The sequence below is a fragment of the Zootoca vivipara genome, chromosome Z1, assembly GCF_965207765.1.
Source record: "Zootoca vivipara chromosome Z1, rZooViv2.hap1.1, whole genome shotgun sequence".
In the NCBI taxonomy this organism is placed as follows: domain Eukaryota; kingdom Metazoa; phylum Chordata; class Lepidosauria; order Squamata; family Lacertidae; genus Zootoca; species Zootoca vivipara.
In genome coordinates, this window is record NC_142583.1 from 27905497 (window position 1) to 27926632 (window position 21136).

Below are 21136 nucleotides of genomic sequence, written 5' to 3' on the forward strand. Positions count from 1 at the left end.
AAGCCAGGAAACTTACTGTAACTACTCCAGTCAGTTTATAACACTGTTTGCTCTAAAACAGGGTAGACAAACTAAGGCCCGTGGGCCGGATGCAGCCCAATCGCCTTCTAAATCCGGCCCGTGGATGGTCCGGGAATCAGTGTGTTTTTACATGAGTAGAATGTGTCCTTTTATTCAAAATGCATCTCTGGGTTATTTGTGAGGCCTGTCTGGTGTTTTTACATGAGTAGAATGTGCACTTTTATTTAAGATGCATCTCTGGGTTATTTGTGGGGCATAGGAATTCGTTCATATTTTTTTTCAAAATATGGTCCGGCCCACCACATGATCTGAGGGACGGTGGCCCGGCCCACGGATGAAAAAGATTGCTAACCCCTGCTTATAACATTTGTTTGGATTAACAATTTAAAAACTTTAAAAATATTTGGGTGGACTTTACGAATAGAAGGAGAGGGGAGGCAATATTTGCAGACCCCGGAATCCACCCCAAATTAAGAGCTGTTGAACCCCAGAACCGGCTGGAAGGTGGTAAAAACTGCTACTGGAAGTGTCTGGCGGGTCCAAAACCCTTCTGTGAGCACGAGGGGGCACCAAATAGATTTCACCCTTTGATTTTAGACCTTATGCTAGCTAAGTAAAGTATATTTTGCCTAGAATATTCTGTCACTTGGACAAACTGGCTTACAGCTGTTAGTTCTTTTCCTGTTTAGGGATACAATGTAAATGCTCTGACCATTGATCAAGTGACTCCACTACATGAAGCATGCCTAGGAGATCACGTAGGATGTGCAAGAATTCTTCTTGAAGCAGGAGCAAATGCAAGTATTGTTTTCTTCTGTACATAAGAACATAAGAATAGCCTGCTGTAGACCTTGCACTGATATCAATGTAAATTGTGGTTGGAAAACTCTCAGGTGGCATTCAATGCACTCAATGACAAATTTTACTGAACATCATTACAAGGTGGTATACAAGTTTCCTACCTCTGTTCCTCTCTTATCATCTGCATGTTGCCAGCTCTTTCATTCTCCTGATTTTTCATAGATTGAGAGGGGGAGGAGGCGGGAGGCAACCTATATTCCCAAAGCAGAAATATAATATGTAAACAAGTATTTTAGTTCTACTCATAGCAGTATCCAATACTTTAGGTGAATGCTACAACAATTGATGGAGTGACACCCTTATTCAATGCATGTTCAAGAGGAAGTGTATCTTGTGTAGAGCTTCTACTGGAGTATGGTGCCAAAGCTCAGTGGGAGACATGCCTCCCTTCTCCAACTCACGAAGCAGCTAGCAGAGGTAAGAAAAGAGACTAGCTGAATTAATCAAAAATTACATCAGGCATTGTAAATCCAATTCCTCGTTAGAGATATGAATTGCACTCTCTTTTCACTAGGTCATAGTGACTGTCTAGAACTGCTGATCTCTCAGGGCATAGATGTTGACCAAGATATTCCTCACCTGGGAACACCTCTATACGTGGCTTGCATTTCACAGCAGAAACAATGTGTACACAAGCTTCTGCATTCAGGTATATAAGCCTAATTAATATATTTTTACTTTGCTTCTTAAACTGGAACAGAGTTTCACTGTAACGCATAGTGTATTGTAGTTTTGCTATGAATGCACTAGTACATTCGATCTGACCACTTTGTTTCATTACCTTATCTGCTAGGGTGCAAGTATAAACATTCATATGTACACATGTCCTAACACATGCATTTTCCTAAAAGGATAAACTTAAGGTCATCTATCTTGAGATATTTACTGAAGATGACTGTGTGTGCACAGACAGAATTATGTTGACTTTGATAACCTTGCAAAATTTGAGGGATTTAGTATGGACTAGTTGCTTCCTCTGGGGAGCCGACAATAGGCACAACACAGTTTATTTTAAAATGAGTAAAGGTTTAAAGATGACAACATGCTAATGTAAAACAAATAAATAGTAGCAAAAGCAGCTTTGTGACTTTAAATGCCACTACAGAAAAGTACAGAAAATAATAGGTTAATAATGCATATACAGGTGAGCCCAGCCACATGTTGCCTGGAACATTTACTTAATTGATGTTACACAGATACAGGTGAAACTCAAAAAATTAGAATATCATCGAAAAAGTGCATTTATTTCAGTAATGCAACTTAAAAGGTGAAACTAATATATGAGATAGATGCATGAAATGCAAAGCAAGATATGTCAAGCCTTTATTTGTTGTAATTGTAATTGTTTGTTGTTAGGTGGGTCAGTTATAAATGGAATGTAATTAATGAAATGTAATAGCGATTTTTATTTTTGTTTATTTTTGTATTATTGTGACTATTTGTTTTATAACTGTGGAATTTCCAAAAGAAAGCATTTGTAAATATATATATATATATATATAATAAATTGCATTACTGAAATAAATGCACTTTTCAACGATATTCTACTTTTCCGAGTTTCACCTGTAGAAGGAAAGGAATAGAGGTTCATCTAACAAGGCACAGTGAGCCAGTTTTTTAAGACACAGCATTGCTTTGTGGAAAGGGAAAGTCCCAGGGGTTAGAAAAGGTTACAGTCCTACCTTGGAAGTCAAAACGGAATCCGTTCCGGAAATCTGTTTGAATTACAAAACTTTCGGAAACTAAAGTGCGCCTTCTGATTGGCTGCAGGAAGCTCTTGCAGCCAATCAGAAGCCACAGTAGCCCCATTGGACGTTCAGCTTCCAAAAATAGTTCGCAAACCGGAACAGTCACTTCCGGGTTTGTGGTGTTCGGGAGCCAAAACGTTTGAGAACTAAGCTGTTTGAAAACCAAGGTACAACTGTATATGTAAAATAGCAATTTCTTGTCTCATGAGAGCCAGGTTGGAGTTAGACTGGAGGAAATAATGGTCACAGAGAAAAGTGCTAAGGTTGAGATTGTTGTTACCTGTCCCAGCGAGAAAGGAATAAGATGGTAATGCTGATCTCCAGCTCCTGGAATTCTTGTTATGACAAGAAGAAACCCTGTTAAAGATAGCAAAACATTCCCCTTTAGTAAGATACTGGCCGGTACCTTTCTGAAGGGTCCTGACTAATTCCAAAAACAAACTAACAAACATGGATTGGAGACAAGGAAGCATAGAGCGAGTAGAGGTAAGGACACAACCTAGCTAAAGCCTAAATGAATGAAAGAAGCAGCACACTTCCAGGACAGGAGTAGTGCATTTTAGAAAATATAGGTGTGGAGCAGCCTCCCAATAAAATGAACAAGTTGGGGGATGCCATGTGCACCCAGTTATAAGGGGGGGGATATTCTTACTGCCAAACCCTGAATGCAAAAGGAGCTTTTCACGTAGGGCAGGCATCCCCAAACTGCGGCCCTCCAGATGTTTTTGCCTACAACTCCCATGATCCCTAGCTAACAGCACCAGTGGTCAGAGATGATGGGAATTGTAGTCTAAAACATCTGCTGGGCCAAAGTCTGAGGATGCCTGACGTAGGGCCTGGACTTGTTGACTACCATTTAGTAGAAAAATACTGTACCTGAGTTAACAATTCTTAGGACATCCAAGGCTACATTTCCTGTTGACAAAAGGGGGGGGGGTGAGCGTTGACAATCTTAAGAAATGTAAATGGAATATTCTTGCCCCGATGACCTCAGTTTGTTAACAATGTGCCTCCACCTTGAGAAAAAGAGAATGGACTTGGATTTCTCCAGATGGGCAAAAGGATTAGTTAATTTAATTAGAACATGTTATGTTTTCTAGCTGATAATCATTTATTTTCAGTGGTTGTTTTTTTTCTGAATCAAGAGTATGTTGCATTAGATTAGATACTGGATTCTGGAATTAATTGGGTCATGGCGCAACCTCTTGCTTATGACTAGCATGTGCTGGAATTATTGTTGACTCATACACAGACTGAGCCTTTACTTGTCCATCAAAAGAATACACTTATGGTCCAGAGCAAAGTCAAATTATACATATAATTTTGGGTCATGTATAGAATTCCAACTGAACCAAGACGATTAGTAAAAATTTGTTTAGCCAAAATCATGAAGCACCCACAAGAATTACATTAAGTGCCATTTACTCCTTCTTCTCACTTACTTACATTGTATTTCTTTTAACCAACCTGGTTTTAAGATGCAGACGTTAATCTAGAGCCAATTAATTTAAAATTCTCTAGGAATAGGAATATATAATATCCATAACTAGCCTGCATTATATGAACTATATAGGATATTTCAAATGATGACAATTCAGCTTTGCATTCATTTAAAGATTGAGTTCCATCTTCAGCAAATCTCAGAAGTCACACTGATCTTTTATAATGTGAGGATGACAACATCAGCATCCACATCACATAGCTGAAAGTAAGCCTGTTGTATCCCCTTTCTCACCTTGTTTTCCAAACTCTTAATTATTCTTGTAGCCCACTCCCAGGTCATTGCCAACTTGTCTTCAACCCGGGGCATAAAACCGGAAGAGATTAAAAACAAATGAGGACTAAGCACTGTTTAGAGTAATGTTATTGTTTATTGAGTCTTGGAAACAATTTTCTCTTAACACAAATAAAATAGCATTTTAATTCCATAGCCTATTGTCTCAAGCAGTTGATATCCCTGCCAACTTTGTATAATCAGATTTCATGTGAAAGGGTGCCTGGGAATGGTAATGGATTGGATGACTGCCAATAAACTGAATTTCAATCCTGATAGGACAAAGACTTGGTGAGGGTGTTTGGCCTGTTCTGGGTAGGCTCATACTCTCTTCTGAAGCATTAGTTTCAAAGTATGAAAATGCTATTCGATCTGGTGCTTTCTGTGGAAATTTAAAAAGCCGTGGTGGCACAAAGGACCTTTAGACCAGGCATAGGCAACCTCGGCCCTCCAGATATTTTGGGACTACAACTTCCATGATCCCTAGCTAACAGGACCAGTGGTCAGGGATGATGGGAATTGTAGTGGTCAGGGATGATGGGAATTGTAGGTTGCCTATGCCTGCTTTAGACAGCTAAAGCTGGTGCACCAGCTATGGCCTGTCCAAAATAATCCATTCGTGCCAGTATTGGATTATTCTCATGTGTTATACAAGGATCTAAACTTGAAGACAATTCCAAAACCACAGTTAGCACAAAATATATCTGCTATGCTACTTACTTGGAGCACCTTTTGCCAGTCATTAATCTTCATGATTACTCCCAAACAATTTATGGAGGGTTTTACTCATCCCTAGCTAAGTACTGTATACACTACAATCCATTATCCTTAACAGATATAGGAGATATACAACAAAATTAAGAAAATTGTTGACAGCCTTAGCAATACTTTTATATAAAGTATTTGGTTCCAGTGTTTAGAATAAGAATCTAATTTCTGAGAACAAGAATTTAGACATTGTGATTTGGCTTTGATTTGATTAATATAAATTCCTCATTAATTAATTAATATATATTCCTATTTTTCCTGTTCTAAATCTATAGGTGCTAATGTACAGAAAGGAAAGTTTTTGGAAACTCCACTACATGCAGCTGCAAAGCAGTCTAGTGCCGAAATAGCAAATGTACTTCTTGAGTTTGGGGCAGACATAAATGCCAAAAATACAGAGTTTGAACGACCTGTAGATGTAGCTTCTCCACGCAGTCTGGTGGAAACAGTATTGCTTCTACAAGAAGGTAAAGGAGATATGTTTATATCAGAGTAGTAACCATGACTTTAAAATTTGGATTTGGCACTTTTAGGGGAAAGCTCTGTCTAATTTCTGGAAACCTGAAAATAATTTCTGGAGTACCAGAGCAAATCACAGCAAAAACCGAATAAAACTAATTGCCATACATTTGAAGGGACAATGATATCCCCCATTTTGGAAAACATGATTGGAACAGAAATCCCACCCCCACAGCCATTGAAAAGGTATACCTGAATTGGGGGGGGGCACATTTCCATTCTAATCAAGGATGAGGAGGGAAGTGATAAGCTCCTCCTGAATAATTGCATCCATATTAAAACGTCTTCACATCTGTAATACAGGCATTGCCAATGTAGCACCCGCAGGTGGGAGATGCCCACCAGTACCTCCTATAGCAGCTGTGAAAGGTTTGCCTTTAAATATGAACCAAATTGAAGTTCTCTCCCATTCTGAGTCAAGAAGCTGCAGAGATACTGAGAACTGCTGTGGGGGTTGGAGAGGCTCCCTTGGCTGCTGACCATAGCTTCTTTTTTACGGTTTTAACCAAAGACCCTCAACTACCTCTTCTGTAAGTAAGATATGTTAGGAGAGTTTGCAGCCTGGGGAATTAGTTTGGAAAGATCACTTCCTGTTTCTGGAGTTCAAAGGCTTTATTTATGCAGGAAGTAGAGATGACAGAGAGAGAGAGAGAGAGAGAGAGAGAGAGAGAGAGAGAGAGAGAGAGAGAGAGAGAGAGAGAGAGAGAGAGAGAGAGCGCAGACATATTGTCTCAACAAGTTGGGAGAGAAACAAAATGGCTCAGCTTTTAGAGGGGAAGTTATCTTAGAGTCTACTAGCAAGTAACAGGACCCTCATGTGGTTTGTAGTAACACATGCATTAACTAGAACAGGCATAGGCAACCTTTGGCTCCCAGATGTTTTGGAACTACGACTCCCATGATCCCTAGCTAACAGGGCCAGTGGTCAGGGATCATGGGAGTTGTAGTTCCAAAACATCTGGGAGCCAAAGGTTGCCTATGCCTGAACTAGAAGCTCAGAAGAAAGAAAATTATTTGTTATTCTCCAGCAAGGTGAGCCAACTCCCACTCTATGAAAAATTGCATGGAAATCCCCTCCCTGTGAAAACAGAATTTCCCTATCCATTTTTTGAGGGAAAGAATGGTTCCAAGAAAATGGAGAAGGAAGTTCTGCTAAACACTTACTGTATTAACATTGACAGGCATCTTGTCTGGTGAAGAAAGGTTCCTTCTTCTGTTTCCCCACTGTTACTGAGCTTTGTGTGAATTCTTCAGAGACTCAGTTTTTATTTTCCCTTTATTTTGGTGCTATCTGTTGCCAAGGGGAGAGCAACACATTTGATCTGAGATGAGACAGCTGCTTAACTTTCTCCTGTAGTCAGATTGATACTAAGCTACCTTGACCAGCTCTGAACTAGAGTGGTTTTCATGTCTAGGACATTTTTGAAGGTGTCGGATAAGTCTCAGATTTTCATTTCATGGACAAACTGCCATTCTTGTCCTCTCATGGAACTGACTCTTCTGTTACAAGACATTTTAAGTGTGCTGCTGAACTTTCACATTCAAATATATTATATGATTACCTCAATGCTTTTTATAGAAAACTGTACTGCAAAATGACAAAACATATGTTGGTAAAAACAGAGGGCACTTCAAATATTCAGTTGAAATATTTATGTTTTTTAATGTTATGCTAGTAAATTGTGAGTTTGGGCATACCATAGAACGACTTTTGTCAACCTGGCAATCTCCAGATTTTTGGATTGCAGCTCCCATCATTCCCAGCCTGGGGCTGTTGAGAATTTTAAGTTAAAGTATCTGGAGGGTACCAGGTTCCCAAAGGTTTCCATAAAAAGTTGTAATATAATGAACACATTGCAAATTATTGAAGTACTGAATTACCACAATTTCTTTTTCTTTTTATCTACTTACAGCTGCTCCATGTTCTCTTTGCCAACTGTGTCGGCTACGTATCCGAAACTACATAGGAAAAGCCAAGTTGCATCTTATACCACAGCTCCAGTTGCCAACCGTGTTGAAAGAGTTCCTGCAGTATAGATAAAGCAGTGACTCATTTTTCAAAACTTGAAAAAAAGCCAAGTATTTTACTATATGTTTCATGTGAAAAACTCTTGGGATGGGGAAGGGAGGGCATAAACCAACATTTACTTACTAATATATATCTCACAACTGAGGCTACATTATAATTCAGTGATATTTGGGGTTCCTTGAGCAACCTGATGGAGAGGGGCTAATATAATTAAAAACAGAATTTGCTAATACTCTATAAATTTGCTGTACACTTTAATGCAGTGTTCACTGATCAGCCACTTCATTTAATTTTACCTTTCCTTCGGGGCTTTTGTGAGGACTGTTCCTCACGCAGCGGATTTGCAGGAATATGCAAGGATTCCGGGGTCATCCAGCTATTTTGTCAGTTACAGCATTTCCCAACACCCAGTGTATTACTGCTAAGGGAGTTTGTCCATTTAAATGCTGTTGCTCCCTCAGGATCTGCTCTACTCTTCATTCATTGGAGGAGGGGGGATACAGCTAGAGAAGAAGATGGGAGCTGTAGTTGTCAGGAGCAGCAGCCTTTTTCAGTGGACTGGAGGCTGGAGTGGCAATGAAGGTGTAAGCCAAAAACTGTCACAGAATGTTGTGCAATGCTCAATACCTGTACATGTGTTTAAGATCTTTTGTTCACTGGCAAAGATGAATTATTGTTTGGTTTTGTTATATTCTGGCTCAAGGTGTCTTGTTCTGTGTGTATCTAGAACAACAGGGTGTTAGGTGCACTCTATAAATATATATACATATTGAAAGACAATAAAACAGGTGTGGTTTTTCCCCTGATGTCCCTGTTTAAGCACTTCATAAGGAACACCTACAGTACTATGAATTAAGTTCCCTTTCTTTTCCGTTGCTTACATGAGGCACTGTACCATGAACTATTTAATGTACAAATCTTTCTACTCCAGCACGAGTTTAATCACATGGACTGGTATTTAAAACTCATTTTGTGTAAATTCTCCCTCTCTCACAGACACACAGGGGGCACTGAAGGACTTATACCTAACGATGGCATTCATTATTTAACTGTAATATATATATAGCAAACATGAGACTAGACACTTATTTTTAAAGCCAAATCTGTTGCTAATCAATCAGAACATGAGTGTGGGATGGAAGTAGAACTCATAGAATTTTTTTGCTTGTATATTTACCATTTAAAAATGGGTGTGCAAGTACTGTCATTTTTATGCTACTCTTAATGAGTAAGGGTGATAAACTCCCTTTGTTGTTTATCATCCTGTGTAAAAAACAAAACTCTACATAATAATCTTGCCGTCAGATATATTAAGCTGGTGAGGTAATTTGGAAACAATACAAACACCACAGTTCAATCTTCAGGCTTTGCAAGATAAGAGGACTCTTTCTCTGCAACAAAGGCTTGGGGGAAAGCCAAAACAAACTCTGAATGCCTTCCTAAATGTCAGTCAGATGACAAAAACCATGGAAATCTGTTTTTCCCCTTCCTATTAATAAAAGCAAACAAACAAACAAAATTTGCTTTTAATACTAACATGAAATTTTAGAAACTGCTATTGAGTACATTTTACTAGAGATACATTTTCTAATTGGCTGCTACAGCTCATTTCCACATGCTCAGGCAAAGATATAAAGCCTTTGTCAGCCAGAATTAAGGGGGATCCGCACATTAAGAGTTGAAGAAGCTGGTTTTGAGGAGATATTTTGAGGGGAAGATAGTAAATTAGTACTGTACCAGGAGTTGTCTCAGACACAAGGAGCCGTATGGCAGAAATCAGGAGGGAGGGGAACTCAATGGTGGTAAAATTGACATAAAATCCTGACAAATAGCATCCACCGGGGACCAATGCTAGCAATCTGAATGTGGGACTAGCATATTCTTTAGAGGTTTTATTATTATGAAAGTAATAAATGCTATACTTACGAGGATTTGCATGTAAGCTGTTGTCAAGTGTCAAAAACACCATGTGCTAGGAAACACAATACAATCTTAAAAGTACACACACCGACTAGGAAGTTACTGGGATTTTCAACTAACCAAATGTCAAAGCAAATAAACAAGCATCCTTAGGTTTGTGGTGTGTTCATAGTCAGCAGTCCACTCACTTGGAACTAAGTTCCATGGAAATGTTGGGATCATTTACCAGCAAATCTGGCACAGAAATTTTCCCTTTCCTGGGGCCAAGGCAACTACATCTATCAGGAAACCATGAATAGGTTATCACTCATAATTTAAACGTTCATTAGTTGGTGGTGTTTGTTTGCTTTTTTCTGTTATTTGCGAAGGGCTCCCCCCCCCCCAATCAGCACAAATCTCAGTCAAAGGAGATTTGTATTTACATAAACATATATATTAAAATTACAGACTAGCCCTGTGGCACAGTGGGTCAGCGTTTGCATTTTGTATGTTTATGTTGTGAACTGCCCTATGAACTTCAGATTAAGGGCTGCATACAAAATTATTATTATTTTTTAAAAAACTTGCTGCTATATGCAAAGTCCCTGAGTCCACAGGCCATGTTGGCTACTGGGCTTATAGGAATTGGAATAACAGCATCTGGTGGGCCACAGCCTCTCTAAAAGCAGAATCCCAAGTCTTTCACCACCAACGGTGGTTTGTGCGTGTTGTGTGTTGTTTTTGTGTATTTGGTTGATTTCAAAAACAAGGCCCCCTTCTCTGACGCAAACACGCGTAACCTAGCAACAAACAGCCCCGCAGTTGCGCGTGAGCAAACGCTTAAAGGCGCCCAGGCGTTTCGACGCATGCGCGGCAGTGCTCCTTAAAAAAAAAAAAAAACCCGGAGAGCAGCGGCGACCGTTGCCGCGGCAACTGCCGTTATGGTTCTGGAAGGCGCTCGCAAAGGGAAGCTGCCTCTCCTCATGTCCTACTCCTCCAGCCCGAGGCGCGCGGGGCTGCCCCGGACGGTTCTGCGCTGGCTGCAGAGCCTCGACCTCAGCTTCTCGCCTACGCATTTCCGTAGGTGAGCCCGACCCCCGACCCCCGCTTCCCACACCTTGGCTGCCCTGACACTTCCCGCTGTACCTGGTTGTCTCGGAGGCTGAAGACGCGCCTGGAGGTGGCTGCGTCTCTCTTGCTCGTGTGGGCGCCTCCCCTCCTGCGAGAAGTGAATGCAAATCGCCCGCGGAGCTTTGAGGGAGCTTGAACTCAAGCCCCTTTTCACACGAATCCCCCTTAAGGCCAGGAGACCGGCCGTGAGGGCGCTTGCTAGAAAACACGGAATGCGCTTGGGGGGGGGGGAGTGGTCGGGTGGCAAAGGTCGTCATTGGGGAAGGAAGGGTTTTTGCTATGTGTATATCAAATGTTTTCAGACCTAAGGCTGGGCGAACCAGTGTGGGGTAGAGAGGCCCTTTTGGGGAGGGGGGAAGCACCTGTGTCCTGTTGTCATCACTGCTGGAAACGTTGAGTAAGATAGCACCAGCATCCCCTTTATCCGTTGAGAATAGGTTTCCTTCCTTTAAAGTTATATTTTGAAGCCGCAGCGTTTTGTTGGATGAAAGAATGGTTCCTGCTTGATAACACGGTTGGCATGCATATTTGTGGTATGACAAGATTAAGGTTCACAAAGGTTTTAAATGTCATATAAGAAAAGCATTGTTCAGTGTTTGGGATAGATATAAAGATTTGTTAGAAAGAAAAACACCCAGGTGGATTTCACCTCTAGAAGCTAAAGTACATAAAAAGTTGAATATGGAGACCAGGTGGCTGACATAAGGAATTATTGGTGGAAGAGAAAGACCACACATGTTCCCCGCGCTCCTTCCAAGGCTTCTATTTGCTAGTAAAACTGAATTAGTGTGTGGCAAAATGATGCATGTCTAAAAAGCTCTGGAATAGAGTTAGCAGGGGTTACACTGGGTGAAAGGAGCATGGCAGTTAAAACAAGGTTTGAGTAAAGCAAGGACTTGGGAAGGGCTCTGTTAGTATTGGGTGTTAACTTCTGTGTTGTACCCAGGATGATACAATGGCAGTGTTTTGTGCGCAAGGGGGGTTGTAGAAAAGGAGAGAGCATGGGCATAAAAGGTGAAAACAGGCACAAAGTGGGCCTACAGACCAAATAGCGGTGACTTCAGATGTGGGGTTGTGAAGGTGAAAAGCTAGCTTAGTAGATACAGTATGTGGTGTTGAAAATGGAAGCTCTAGGGGGTTAATGTGTGGGAGGGGGGAGGATTGGTGAGTAGAGCCCCTAACAAGCAAACAATGTGTATACAGTACACTGATGTAATATTAGACACACTTGTGCCTGCATTTCAGTGTTGTGAACATATGATTATTATTTTTTGTTATTATTGTGTATTCCATTGGCCATAAGCAACAGATTTTTTAAAAAAATCGTATCTATGTTGCAGAAATACATGTTTATTCAGTATCTTTTCTTTATTTGTCTTCACCTATTGATATATTCTCTAGATTTCTGTCTAATGCTGTTTACTCCTTACACCAGAACTTCTCTCTGGTTTCCAGGAATACTTCCCTCTCCCTTCTTCATTTACGCAACTTGTACAGCTGGCAGAGGAACTTACAGCTGTTTTGTTGACTTACGGATATGAGAAGGGGAGTGGGTAGGGATTTTTACTTCCCACAAGAAAAGAAAGTACTGTAATGGTTGAAAGCTCAAAAATTGATTTGGTAATGAAATAGAGGCTTCCCATACAGGGATGCCACTTCTTAATGAAGGCATGTAACTAATAGTGAACTTTTTTTATTTATACATTTTGATTAGGGATTTTTCAAATGGCTATCTCATTGCTGAGATATTCTCTTGGTATTACCCAGAAGACATTCAAATGCGTTCCTTTGAAAATGGCACATCCTTACCTGTGAAACTCAGCAACTGGTCACAGCTTGGAAAGGTATTTAATGTAGTAGTGAATTTCAAATAAATGTTAAGACAAAAGGATGGGAACTTATTTACTGCCTCACCCATTTTTATACTGCAGTGCTATACATGTCTAAGATGCTAGTCTCATTCAGTTCAGTGGGGCTTACTCCCAGGTAAACTGATATAGGATTGCAACCTAATCAGTCTGTAATTATTTTGGTATGCATGATGCTTATGTACATATATGTATATTAAGATATAATGATAATGGTATTTTAAAGGCACAGCTACTTGTGCTGGTTTTAAAATAGAAAATACTTTTGATGTATGTGTCTTTATTTGCTATGGCTCCAGTGAAACTTTGCAGATTTATACCTGCCATGACTATGTTATACGAACTGTGATGCTAAAATTTTGGAGTCTACATTGTATTTCAGATAAGAATAAAAAACAGTTTTCATGTCCTTCAAGAAGAGCAGATTTCAAATGAATTAATGTATCTGAAACAAATTCTTCCTCCTTTATTAAAGTTCTTTGCAAAAAGAAATCTGCATCCCATCCGAGAGCTAATTGATGGAACAATTCATTGTAAACCAGGAGCTGCAGAAATATTTCTACAAGACATTTATACGATGCTGACAAACAGGCGGTGAGTTATATTTGTAACAACGTTATATTTTAATGTTAGAAGTTGATGCCTAAAGTTTGATGATACCTGCACTATCTGGTTTGGTATCAACAAACTTACTATTTCTATCAAACAGCTATTAAATAAAGCTCGTCTTTCTTAGACTTTTTTTCAGAATTAGTGGAACATGAATCATTTTATGTTTTAACAAAAAATCTTTATTCCTCCTTACTAAAGGGGGAAATTAAAAGGGGCAATTGACCTAAATAGCATTTAAAACTACATATAATGCAATTCTAGTTGGTGGTTTGTGGCATTATATAATTGTAATAATAAAATGCATTTAAAATACCTTATTCCTCAAAGTGCACATGCTGTGTTCTAAAACACAGGCTAAAACACAGGCTAAAAATACATAAAACACAGGCTAAAAATATATGAAAGCCCTGGTACCTGCCTATAAATAAAATAAAGCTATAAACACACCCCATTTGTAGATTCTGTATAAGATAATAGAATACCAGCAATAATCAATGAAATATAGCTAATTTTAATATCATTAGATACCTTATGATGAAAAAATAACCTGTGTCATAAACATAAATTGGTATATCAATATGATCATTTTGTAACATAAATGCCCTTTACAGGGATCTTGAACATTTGCCTTCCCCCCCCCTCTCCTCAGGAACTCCTTAATGGAGGGAGGTGAGCACATTAATCCATATGTATAATATACTGTAGTATATCTTTACAAGACATTGCACAGGGTGGCCTCTTAGATGAACTCAGGCACCACTTCCTTCCCCTGATCTCCACCAAAGAAATATTAATAACACACACTGGGTTTTAATGTAGAGGCTTCAATTTTTCCCTTAGCTATTCTCTGGTCTTATTCTTCATACTTTCCCCAAAAACCCCTTTATCTCTACCAATCCAACAACTGTCCAAAATCCCAACTGTCTCTCTCACTGACAGTTAACTGCCCACTGACTGGTACCTCCTGTCAATCAGAGCTTGCAGTTCCCCAAACCAATCAGATTGAATGCACATGATTCAGGCCTGTCTAACAAAACCTTAAAAGTGATAGTCTATCTTCCATCAAAATTTGCCACCAAAAACTACTGCTAGATGGGCTTGCAACATTGTAACAGCACAGGGCTTCAAACTCTGTCACAGACGTCACAAAACATTTTTTTCATTCCAAACAAAAATACCTAAATAAATATAATTTCTCCATTTAGGATAAAACATATTCAGGATGAAGAGACAGACTTTACAGACAGTACTTATCAGAATAAGTTACCAATGGTTGCAAGATCAACTGCTTCAAGGGCTATTAAGTCCAACATTAGGCTAACAGAAATAATGGTGGAGCCCAATATTCAAAAAAACAGACAAAAAGTAAATGCCATTATCCATATGCATATGCGGCGACGGCAGCTTGAGAGGGAGCAAGTTCCAGGTGAGTAGCTTGGGAGGACAAAATGTTTCTTGAATGTCTTCTCTGTATTACATGCAAGAATAATGAACTGCAAGTTTTGCCTTTATTCAGGGTACATCAAGAGATTGCTTAATGGATTGTTTTTTTCATTGTTTTCTGTTAGCTGCCTTGAGCACTTTTCAGTGGAAAGGTGGGATATGAAATATTGCCAGTGTGTAACTACACTTCTTGCCACACTGAGGGATAGAAGCTTGTTTTGTCATCAAATAATTCATCAAATTAAGCACACACAGCTTAATCCCCTGGTGGTAGTTCTTTATCCTTAATGAAGGATGGTTTTACCTTTCATCAGTATTAAGTCTTGTTGGAAAGACAATGATCTTGAAAATGTGATGTGTAAATTGTAATACTTGCACAACAGAATGCTTTGTTTTTAAGAACGGTTTGGTATTAAAAAAACACTGGGGGAGCGTGCAATTCGTCGTCCTTCCATGATACCTTCCTGGAGTACCACAAAGATTCAGAAGGAGAAAGCTATTCCGGTGGCAAGTAAGCATTATTTTTCTCTTTTGAAAGTCTCACACTTTCGACGTGAATGTCATTACCATTGATCAAATTTAAATGTACATTATTATTTTTCATGAAGGCAATCTTATGAACATTTAATTGAGAATAAATAATTGGGACTTTTGAGTAAATGTAACTTAACACCAGATTGCATGTTTTCTTCCTATTAAATGTCTCTGTTGCTCAAATGTATAACCCTCCTTCTTTAATGTAACTTCATTGTGGAGAAGGCTGTTGGTTTCTTTTGAATTAAGCTTCATGTTTTAAATCTATTCTAAATCTAAATCTATTTCCTGCAAATATACTCTATTAAATATAAATCCAAGGTGGTGATCACAATATGGTAGCCTCCAGATATTGCTGGAATGTAGCTCCAGTCATCCCTTACCTCTCGCCCTTTTGGCTGGGGCCGATGGGAGTTGGAGTCCAACAACATCTAGAGGGCACCAGATTGGTTTCCCTGATCTGAAGTTTTCAACCAATTAAAATACTTAATTGGTTGTCTTAATCTGTTGTTGAAATTTAGATAAATGTGTCTATTAGTTACTCAAAATGTTCATACCTTGTTGAGATAAAAGAAACTTAGTTTTATAAACAATGTCAATTTAATCAAAAATAAACTGTGATCGTGCCAGCTGTGTGAAGTTCAGAGATGATCCAGTAGCAGATTTAGATTTATAAAGCCTGCTTTATAAAGGATTCTTAAAAGATGCCGCTTAAAAAGTGCTTTATTTTGTAACTGCATTTGTTGGGATGTACAAGTACTGACCTTTTTTTTTCCTGCTTAGGTGTAGCATCCACAGAAATCAGAGGCAAAATGGGTGTTCATTTCAAAACCATCCAAGTGAAACAAGCTGAGATGCCCTTTAGATGTGAATTAAATTCTGGCACCTTAAACCATCTTAAAGAATTGTAACTGGAGACGTTTGAGAGAGCTCTTTTTGAACACAACAGAAGTCTTATTACCAAGTTTTGCTACCGTATTGGAGAACATGTGCCTTACTGCTATGCTCAATAAAGCATTTATGCTGAAGTAAATACAAACTAGGAAGCTGGTAGTTGCACAGACATAAGCTACATGAAAAGCAGATTATCAATGCTTTTTACACTTTATTGGATTCTCAAAAGTGACTTCTTCACAGGCTGGTGTATTTACCCTTGTATTCATAGGTAATGTTGCAAGTTTAATAAAACCTGATTATTAGAGCAAGCTGGGTTTATATTTTCAAACATTTTTCCAAGCATTAAAAATAAAACAATCTAAAATGTTTTATTTTGGTGAAATACTACTTTTGAGCAAAGTTTGGTAGAAAGCAATGTCATATATAATTAAATGTTAAAATCAGCCAACCTCACTAACTGTAAGGGATTTCTCCCAATAGCATTTTAAGTACTTAACATATTTTTTGCACTCTAATTTTGGTGTGTCCCCTTAGATCACCTAGATTTTGTTCTAATGTAAAAGTTTCCTTCTGCGTGGTCTTTCTGACTTCAGTAATGAAAACATTTTCTGCTTATTCATATGGATACTGAATTTCTGTGAGCAGAAACCCATTTCATGGGATACCCCTCTGGGAGGATGTAGAGACTGCTTTTTTGCTGAGTTTGCCTCACCCTTACAGCCCCCTGAAAAGCTTCAAGGAGTTTGAGAGACTCTTGAATAATATGAGAGGTTGCATGGGGACCTATAGCAGAAAGGGGAAACTGGTTGAAATAGCCTCCCTGCACTTTTCAGTAAGAACTTCTGTTGGATCTCAGACTCTTCTGTCAAAAGCCTATATTTGCAGAAAAGCCATTCAGTCCAACCCAGTGATAACTAAATGTATCTCATATGCATGTATTATCTATATTAAGAAGATCTAATGCATTGTGCTCCTAACTTCATCATTCAGACAGGACAGAAGTAGAAAAAAAGTAAAACTTAACTATTATTTTGACAAAATACTATCTATTCTTGATGTGAATAAGATGTCTGTTTTTTAGTTTTTGGTTCCACATTTTTAGGACACTGACAAACTGGAGTTTATTCTGAGCTGGCTGGCCCGGATGGTGAGGGGTATGGAAAACAAGTCATTTCTGGAGCAGCTGAGTTAGCTGTGTGTGCCCACACACTTTAAAGCTTTGGTTTTCCTGGCCTCTTTCATTGCAAAATCATGAATTATCTGTTATATCTTTAGTCTACAAGCTTGGACATTTCAACAAACATGAAAGATAGGAGTTCTGCTAAGCTATAGCTATTTTTTGTAAACAACATACTGAATATAGTAGTGTTAATGACATGGCCATATGCATCTGACAGTTTTTCTTAATCAGGTACTCACTAGTTTAAGGCAGAGTTCTATCACAAACCAATAAATGTAGGTTACAAATTCAGGTTGATTCCACAATTAAAGCTGGTTGGGAGCTCTTGCACAACAGACCAACTTTCCCCCCAGAATCAGACTTTAGTGATGGGGAAATATACGTACTAGACAGTGTACAATGATGTTCGTGTGACACAATGTCTAACCTCCCTGTGAACAAATAAGGATGAATGTGCAATAAATAGATCATCTAGAAGTGACCGGTCTCTATATTGAAATCATTTTCATTTTTGTTGTGTTTATTTACTTCCCTAGTTGGCATATTACCCAAGCCAGGCTATAGAAAGTTCTTGCCTGTTTTGAACATTTAGCTTACCGTAACTTATCTTTGTAACCTTCTTAGAGTTCTGTCTGCCTGATCTGTATTCATAGCCAGACATGGAAGTGTTGTCTGTGCACTGGACATTCACTATCATATATTCTGGCCCTATAAAAACTACCACCAACACGGGCCTCCATTGGCCTCAAGTTCTGTTATGATGTTTTGTCCATCCTCCTTGCCTAGACAAACTTTGGGACTGATAGTTTTTGATGCTGCCATACAAGCATGCACAAGTTTTTATTACTTACACTCTAAGTTCTAGTTTAACTGCAGAAACACATACCTCCTGTTCTAGAGCAGGGCTTTGGGACAGCATCTCACTGCTTGTTCTGCTCTGACATTGTTATTGATTGGCTCCAGAAAATTTCATAAAATCTGGAGAATAGCTACAGAGGGAAATATTGTTCCATAAATTTCTTCAAGCATGGCCTACATCTTATTCATCACTTTGTTCACCTCACAATACTGGGATTGCAGCCTGGGCTCTAGTAGAAAAGTATACCTTTCCCTTCCTATCTTTGGACCCTGGTATGAACAAGTGAAAACTTAACTCTCGTTCACTCCCTGCCTTCAGATAAGACTCTTGTTTTATCAACACAGGAAGCTGCCTTATACAAAGTTAGACCATTGGTCCACCTGACTCAATATTGTCTACAATGACTGGCTGCTGCAGCTCTCCAGATTTCAGACAGGATCTCTCCCAGCCCAACTGGAGATTGGGCCTGGTACCTTCTGCATGCAAAGCATGTGCTCTACTGCTGAGCCATTGTAACTCCTTAACAAAAGAATTCATATTCTTAGTCAATTTGGTCCAGAGCAAATTAAATCTTTCCCATCCCAAATCCGCCCCTTTTTCATAAAACTCCTGTCCTCATCAAATGTTCTTTCTACCTTCCCAGTGCCACAACCTCCAGACATCTGAATCACACAGGACACACTTAACTATGTCCACAGTATCTGAACCAGGAATCTGGCCTGATCCTTCTCTGTAGCAGGATTGTAAAACACAATCTGGAAATCAAGTAAACATTTATTTTGGCCATAAACAAAATATTTTGTAGAAAAGCAATGGAGGTTGCAAACACAGGATTTGTCTCTAGTACAGCCATACCTCGGGTTACAGATGCTTCAGGTTGCATGCTTTCTGGTTGTGCACCGCACCAAACCCAAAAGTACTGGAATGGGTTTCGGGGCGTGCACATGCGCAGAAATGCTAAATTGTGCTTTGCACATGTGCAGAAGCACTGAATTGCAACTTGCGCATGCGCAGATGCGGCGCTGCGGGTTGCAAACGTGCCTCACAACCCGAGCGTCCACTGTATTATGAAGGAACATCCACAGTGGTCCCTCCATAAAATTTATTCAATGGGGCTATTTATGGCCCACATGCATACTTAATTTACATGTGGTGTAGAACTTTTCATCCTCTTTTTTGCCATAATTGTGTTTTTTAATGAGAGGACAACCATTAGCACAAACCCTTTTTATGAAACAATACCAATTTATTTAGGCATCTGGACCTCTGGATACAGTATTTTTACAATCACTACAATGAAAGGAATGAAATACTTTAAAATTTACATCATGTATTTTGGTACATTCCAATAAGTAGTTTACTTACAAATTTTTGTTTGAAAATAATTTTTAGAAATATGCTTACTCATTTAAAATAAAGAGAAGTGTTGACAAAATATAAGAAAAAAGATTCTCATGCCAGTTGAGGTGTAAAACTAAGTACTGTATTCCAAAATACTTGCTAAACAATAGTCTGTGTTTACTATACAACCATTTAATTTAATTTACGCATGAATAAATTATTAGATTATCAGAATACAATCCATCCTCTATAAGAGCTGCATAAGCTCCATTTGTTTCAGAGGATCTTGCAAAACAAACATGTTGCGTTCAGTAGGATGTGTGCTTAGCTTCCACCACAAGGATACAAATACACAAACTTTACCTAAAATAGGAAGCATATACTCCCCATCGTAGGCTGCTAGTTCTAAAAGCAGCCATACTGCTCCAAATGGCATAAATAACATGTGAATGCATTTAAAATTTTGAGCCTCAATTTGTCCTATCCTTGCAACTTAATAGAGTGCAGATAGTTCTCTACATGCTCCACATGTTTGTCCGCAGAAACAACATTTTAATCTATTCTCAAAAGTCCATGGCTGCCAATGATAGACATGACTCTTTGGATTATCAAATTTAATATAAAAATTAAATTTACATAAGACTATCCTTCAAGTGGGATTCAACTTCAAATCCTCCAGCTAATAAATATAAAATGATAGCAACCAGCATATGAGCTGTTTGTTTTTAGTAAAAGTGAGGCGATCTTATGTTCTGTTGTTAGAATGGGTTGAGCCGTACTCCTGTACCCAGCGGAGAGAAAGGATTCACTTTTGCCCACATTAATGCATCGTTGAGTGAAATTGTGGACTTTCCATCTTCAAGGAAAAACACGGGACCCTGTTGGATGTAAGAAGTATGGGGGGGAGGGGAAGCAAAATATTACACATTAAAAAAAATACAGTACTCTTGAGAGAGATAAATTGTGGCAGAAGTTAATACTTTCAAACTTCTCCTAAATGTAATCCAGCTCCACTAAGAAATACCTGTATCCTTAATCCTGTTAAGCAAGAGATGTGGACATCTGAATGACTAGGAAGGTTAGAGCCTGTAACGTAATCTGGTCCAATTGTTACTTTCAGGGGTTCCTCTTTAATTCGAGACGTCAGTGTCGCATATATCTCTTGTTGCAATTCAGATGGGGGTGTAGGGGGCAATTCATCAGCAGATCTGTGTGAGAAATATATACGATTATTTGCAATAGTTTTCTTGACTTGAAACATACAAACAAGATTTTTTTTTATTTTAAAAAAGCATCTAAAAGTTAACAGAATTTCTGATACATTTGTCCTCTACTAAAAGACAAAAGATCACAAATTCAAATCATCTAAAATTCTATTATGGTCATTGTACACCTACTTGTTTAGTGATTGAGTACAAGCTCTCCAAGCATCTAGTTCCTCAGAGAGTTGTTCAATTTTCAGGGGTACACACACCTCCCGTCTTTTTAAAAGCTGGCTGGAAAAGAACGCAGTGTAACAGAAGTTTTGAAAGCACATGACAAATTCTAGCTCTATACGATTGGGCAATCTGAACAAACTTTTAAAAACTGCGTGCAAATTATACAGACTGCTTTCCCGCCCAATACGGAAGGTTTTTGGCAGGCAACAATGA

The 21136-nt window shown here is 38.9% G+C and overlaps 3 protein-coding genes and 1 long non-coding RNA gene across 19 annotated transcripts in view; 2 read left to right on the forward strand and 2 right to left on the reverse strand.

Annotated features, from left to right (window-relative positions):
• Positions 1 to 8526, forward strand: part of ASB5 (ankyrin repeat and SOCS box containing 5) — a 25615-nt gene extending 17089 nt beyond the window's left edge. For 4 of the 5 annotated variants that reach the window (XM_035111799.3, XM_035111802.3, XM_035111800.3 and 1 more), the window contains exons 3-7: positions 711 to 818; positions 1149 to 1299; positions 1397 to 1531; positions 5448 to 5639; positions 7605 to 8526. In XM_035111799.3, the coding sequence (XP_034967690.3) occupies positions 711 to 818; positions 1149 to 1299; positions 1397 to 1531; positions 5448 to 5639; positions 7605 to 7732 (714 nt within the window). In that variant the 3' untranslated portion in view covers positions 7733 to 8526. The remainder of the gene's footprint in view (positions 1 to 710; positions 819 to 1148; positions 1300 to 1396; positions 1532 to 5447; positions 5640 to 7604) is intronic. The other variant, XM_035111803.3, reaches the window with a different exon arrangement.
• LOC148687313 (uncharacterized) overlaps positions 1 to 10961 on the reverse strand; it is a 22800-nt gene extending 11839 nt beyond the window's left edge. Inside the window, exons 1-4 of one of the 3 annotated variants that reach the window (XR_015947479.1) lie at positions 10766 to 10961; positions 7603 to 7717; positions 2911 to 2987; positions 984 to 1073 (exon numbers count right to left, since the gene is read on the reverse strand). This is a non-coding gene — a long non-coding RNA (uncharacterized LOC148687313). Of the gene's footprint in view, positions 1 to 983; positions 1074 to 2910; positions 2988 to 4365; positions 5599 to 7602; positions 7718 to 9646; positions 10457 to 10765 lie in introns of those variants that run through there. The other 2 variants (XR_015947485.1, XR_015947486.1) reach the window with 2 other exon arrangements.
• On the forward strand, positions 10511 to 16246 carry SPATA4 (spermatogenesis associated 4). Its single transcript, XM_035111804.3, is given in 7 exon segments — positions 10511 to 10703; positions 12465 to 12594; positions 13094 to 13212; positions 14436 to 14656; positions 15074 to 15184; positions 15991 to 16057; positions 16059 to 16246. Coding segments are annotated over 7 exon segments (816 nt in total). The 5' UTR covers positions 10511 to 10560; the 3' UTR covers positions 16084 to 16246.
• A 3119-nt stretch (positions 16247 to 19365) lies between these two features.
• Positions 19366 to 21136, reverse strand: part of WDR17 (WD repeat domain 17) — a 62433-nt gene continuing 60662 nt past the window's right edge. For 7 of the 10 annotated variants that reach the window (XR_015947468.1, XM_088659649.1, XM_088659661.1 and 4 more), the window contains 3 exons: positions 20882 to 20980; positions 20509 to 20692; positions 19366 to 20362 (listed from right to left, as the gene is read on the reverse strand). Coding sequence is in view for 7 of the 10 variants with exons in the window: in XM_088659649.1 (XP_088515775.1) it covers positions 20243 to 20362; positions 20509 to 20692; positions 20882 to 20980 (403 nt within the window). In the remaining 3 variants the exon portion in view is untranslated. The remainder of the gene's footprint in view (positions 20363 to 20508; positions 20693 to 20881; positions 20981 to 21136) is intronic. The other 3 variants (XR_015947469.1, XM_088659650.1, XR_015947467.1) reach the window with 2 other exon arrangements.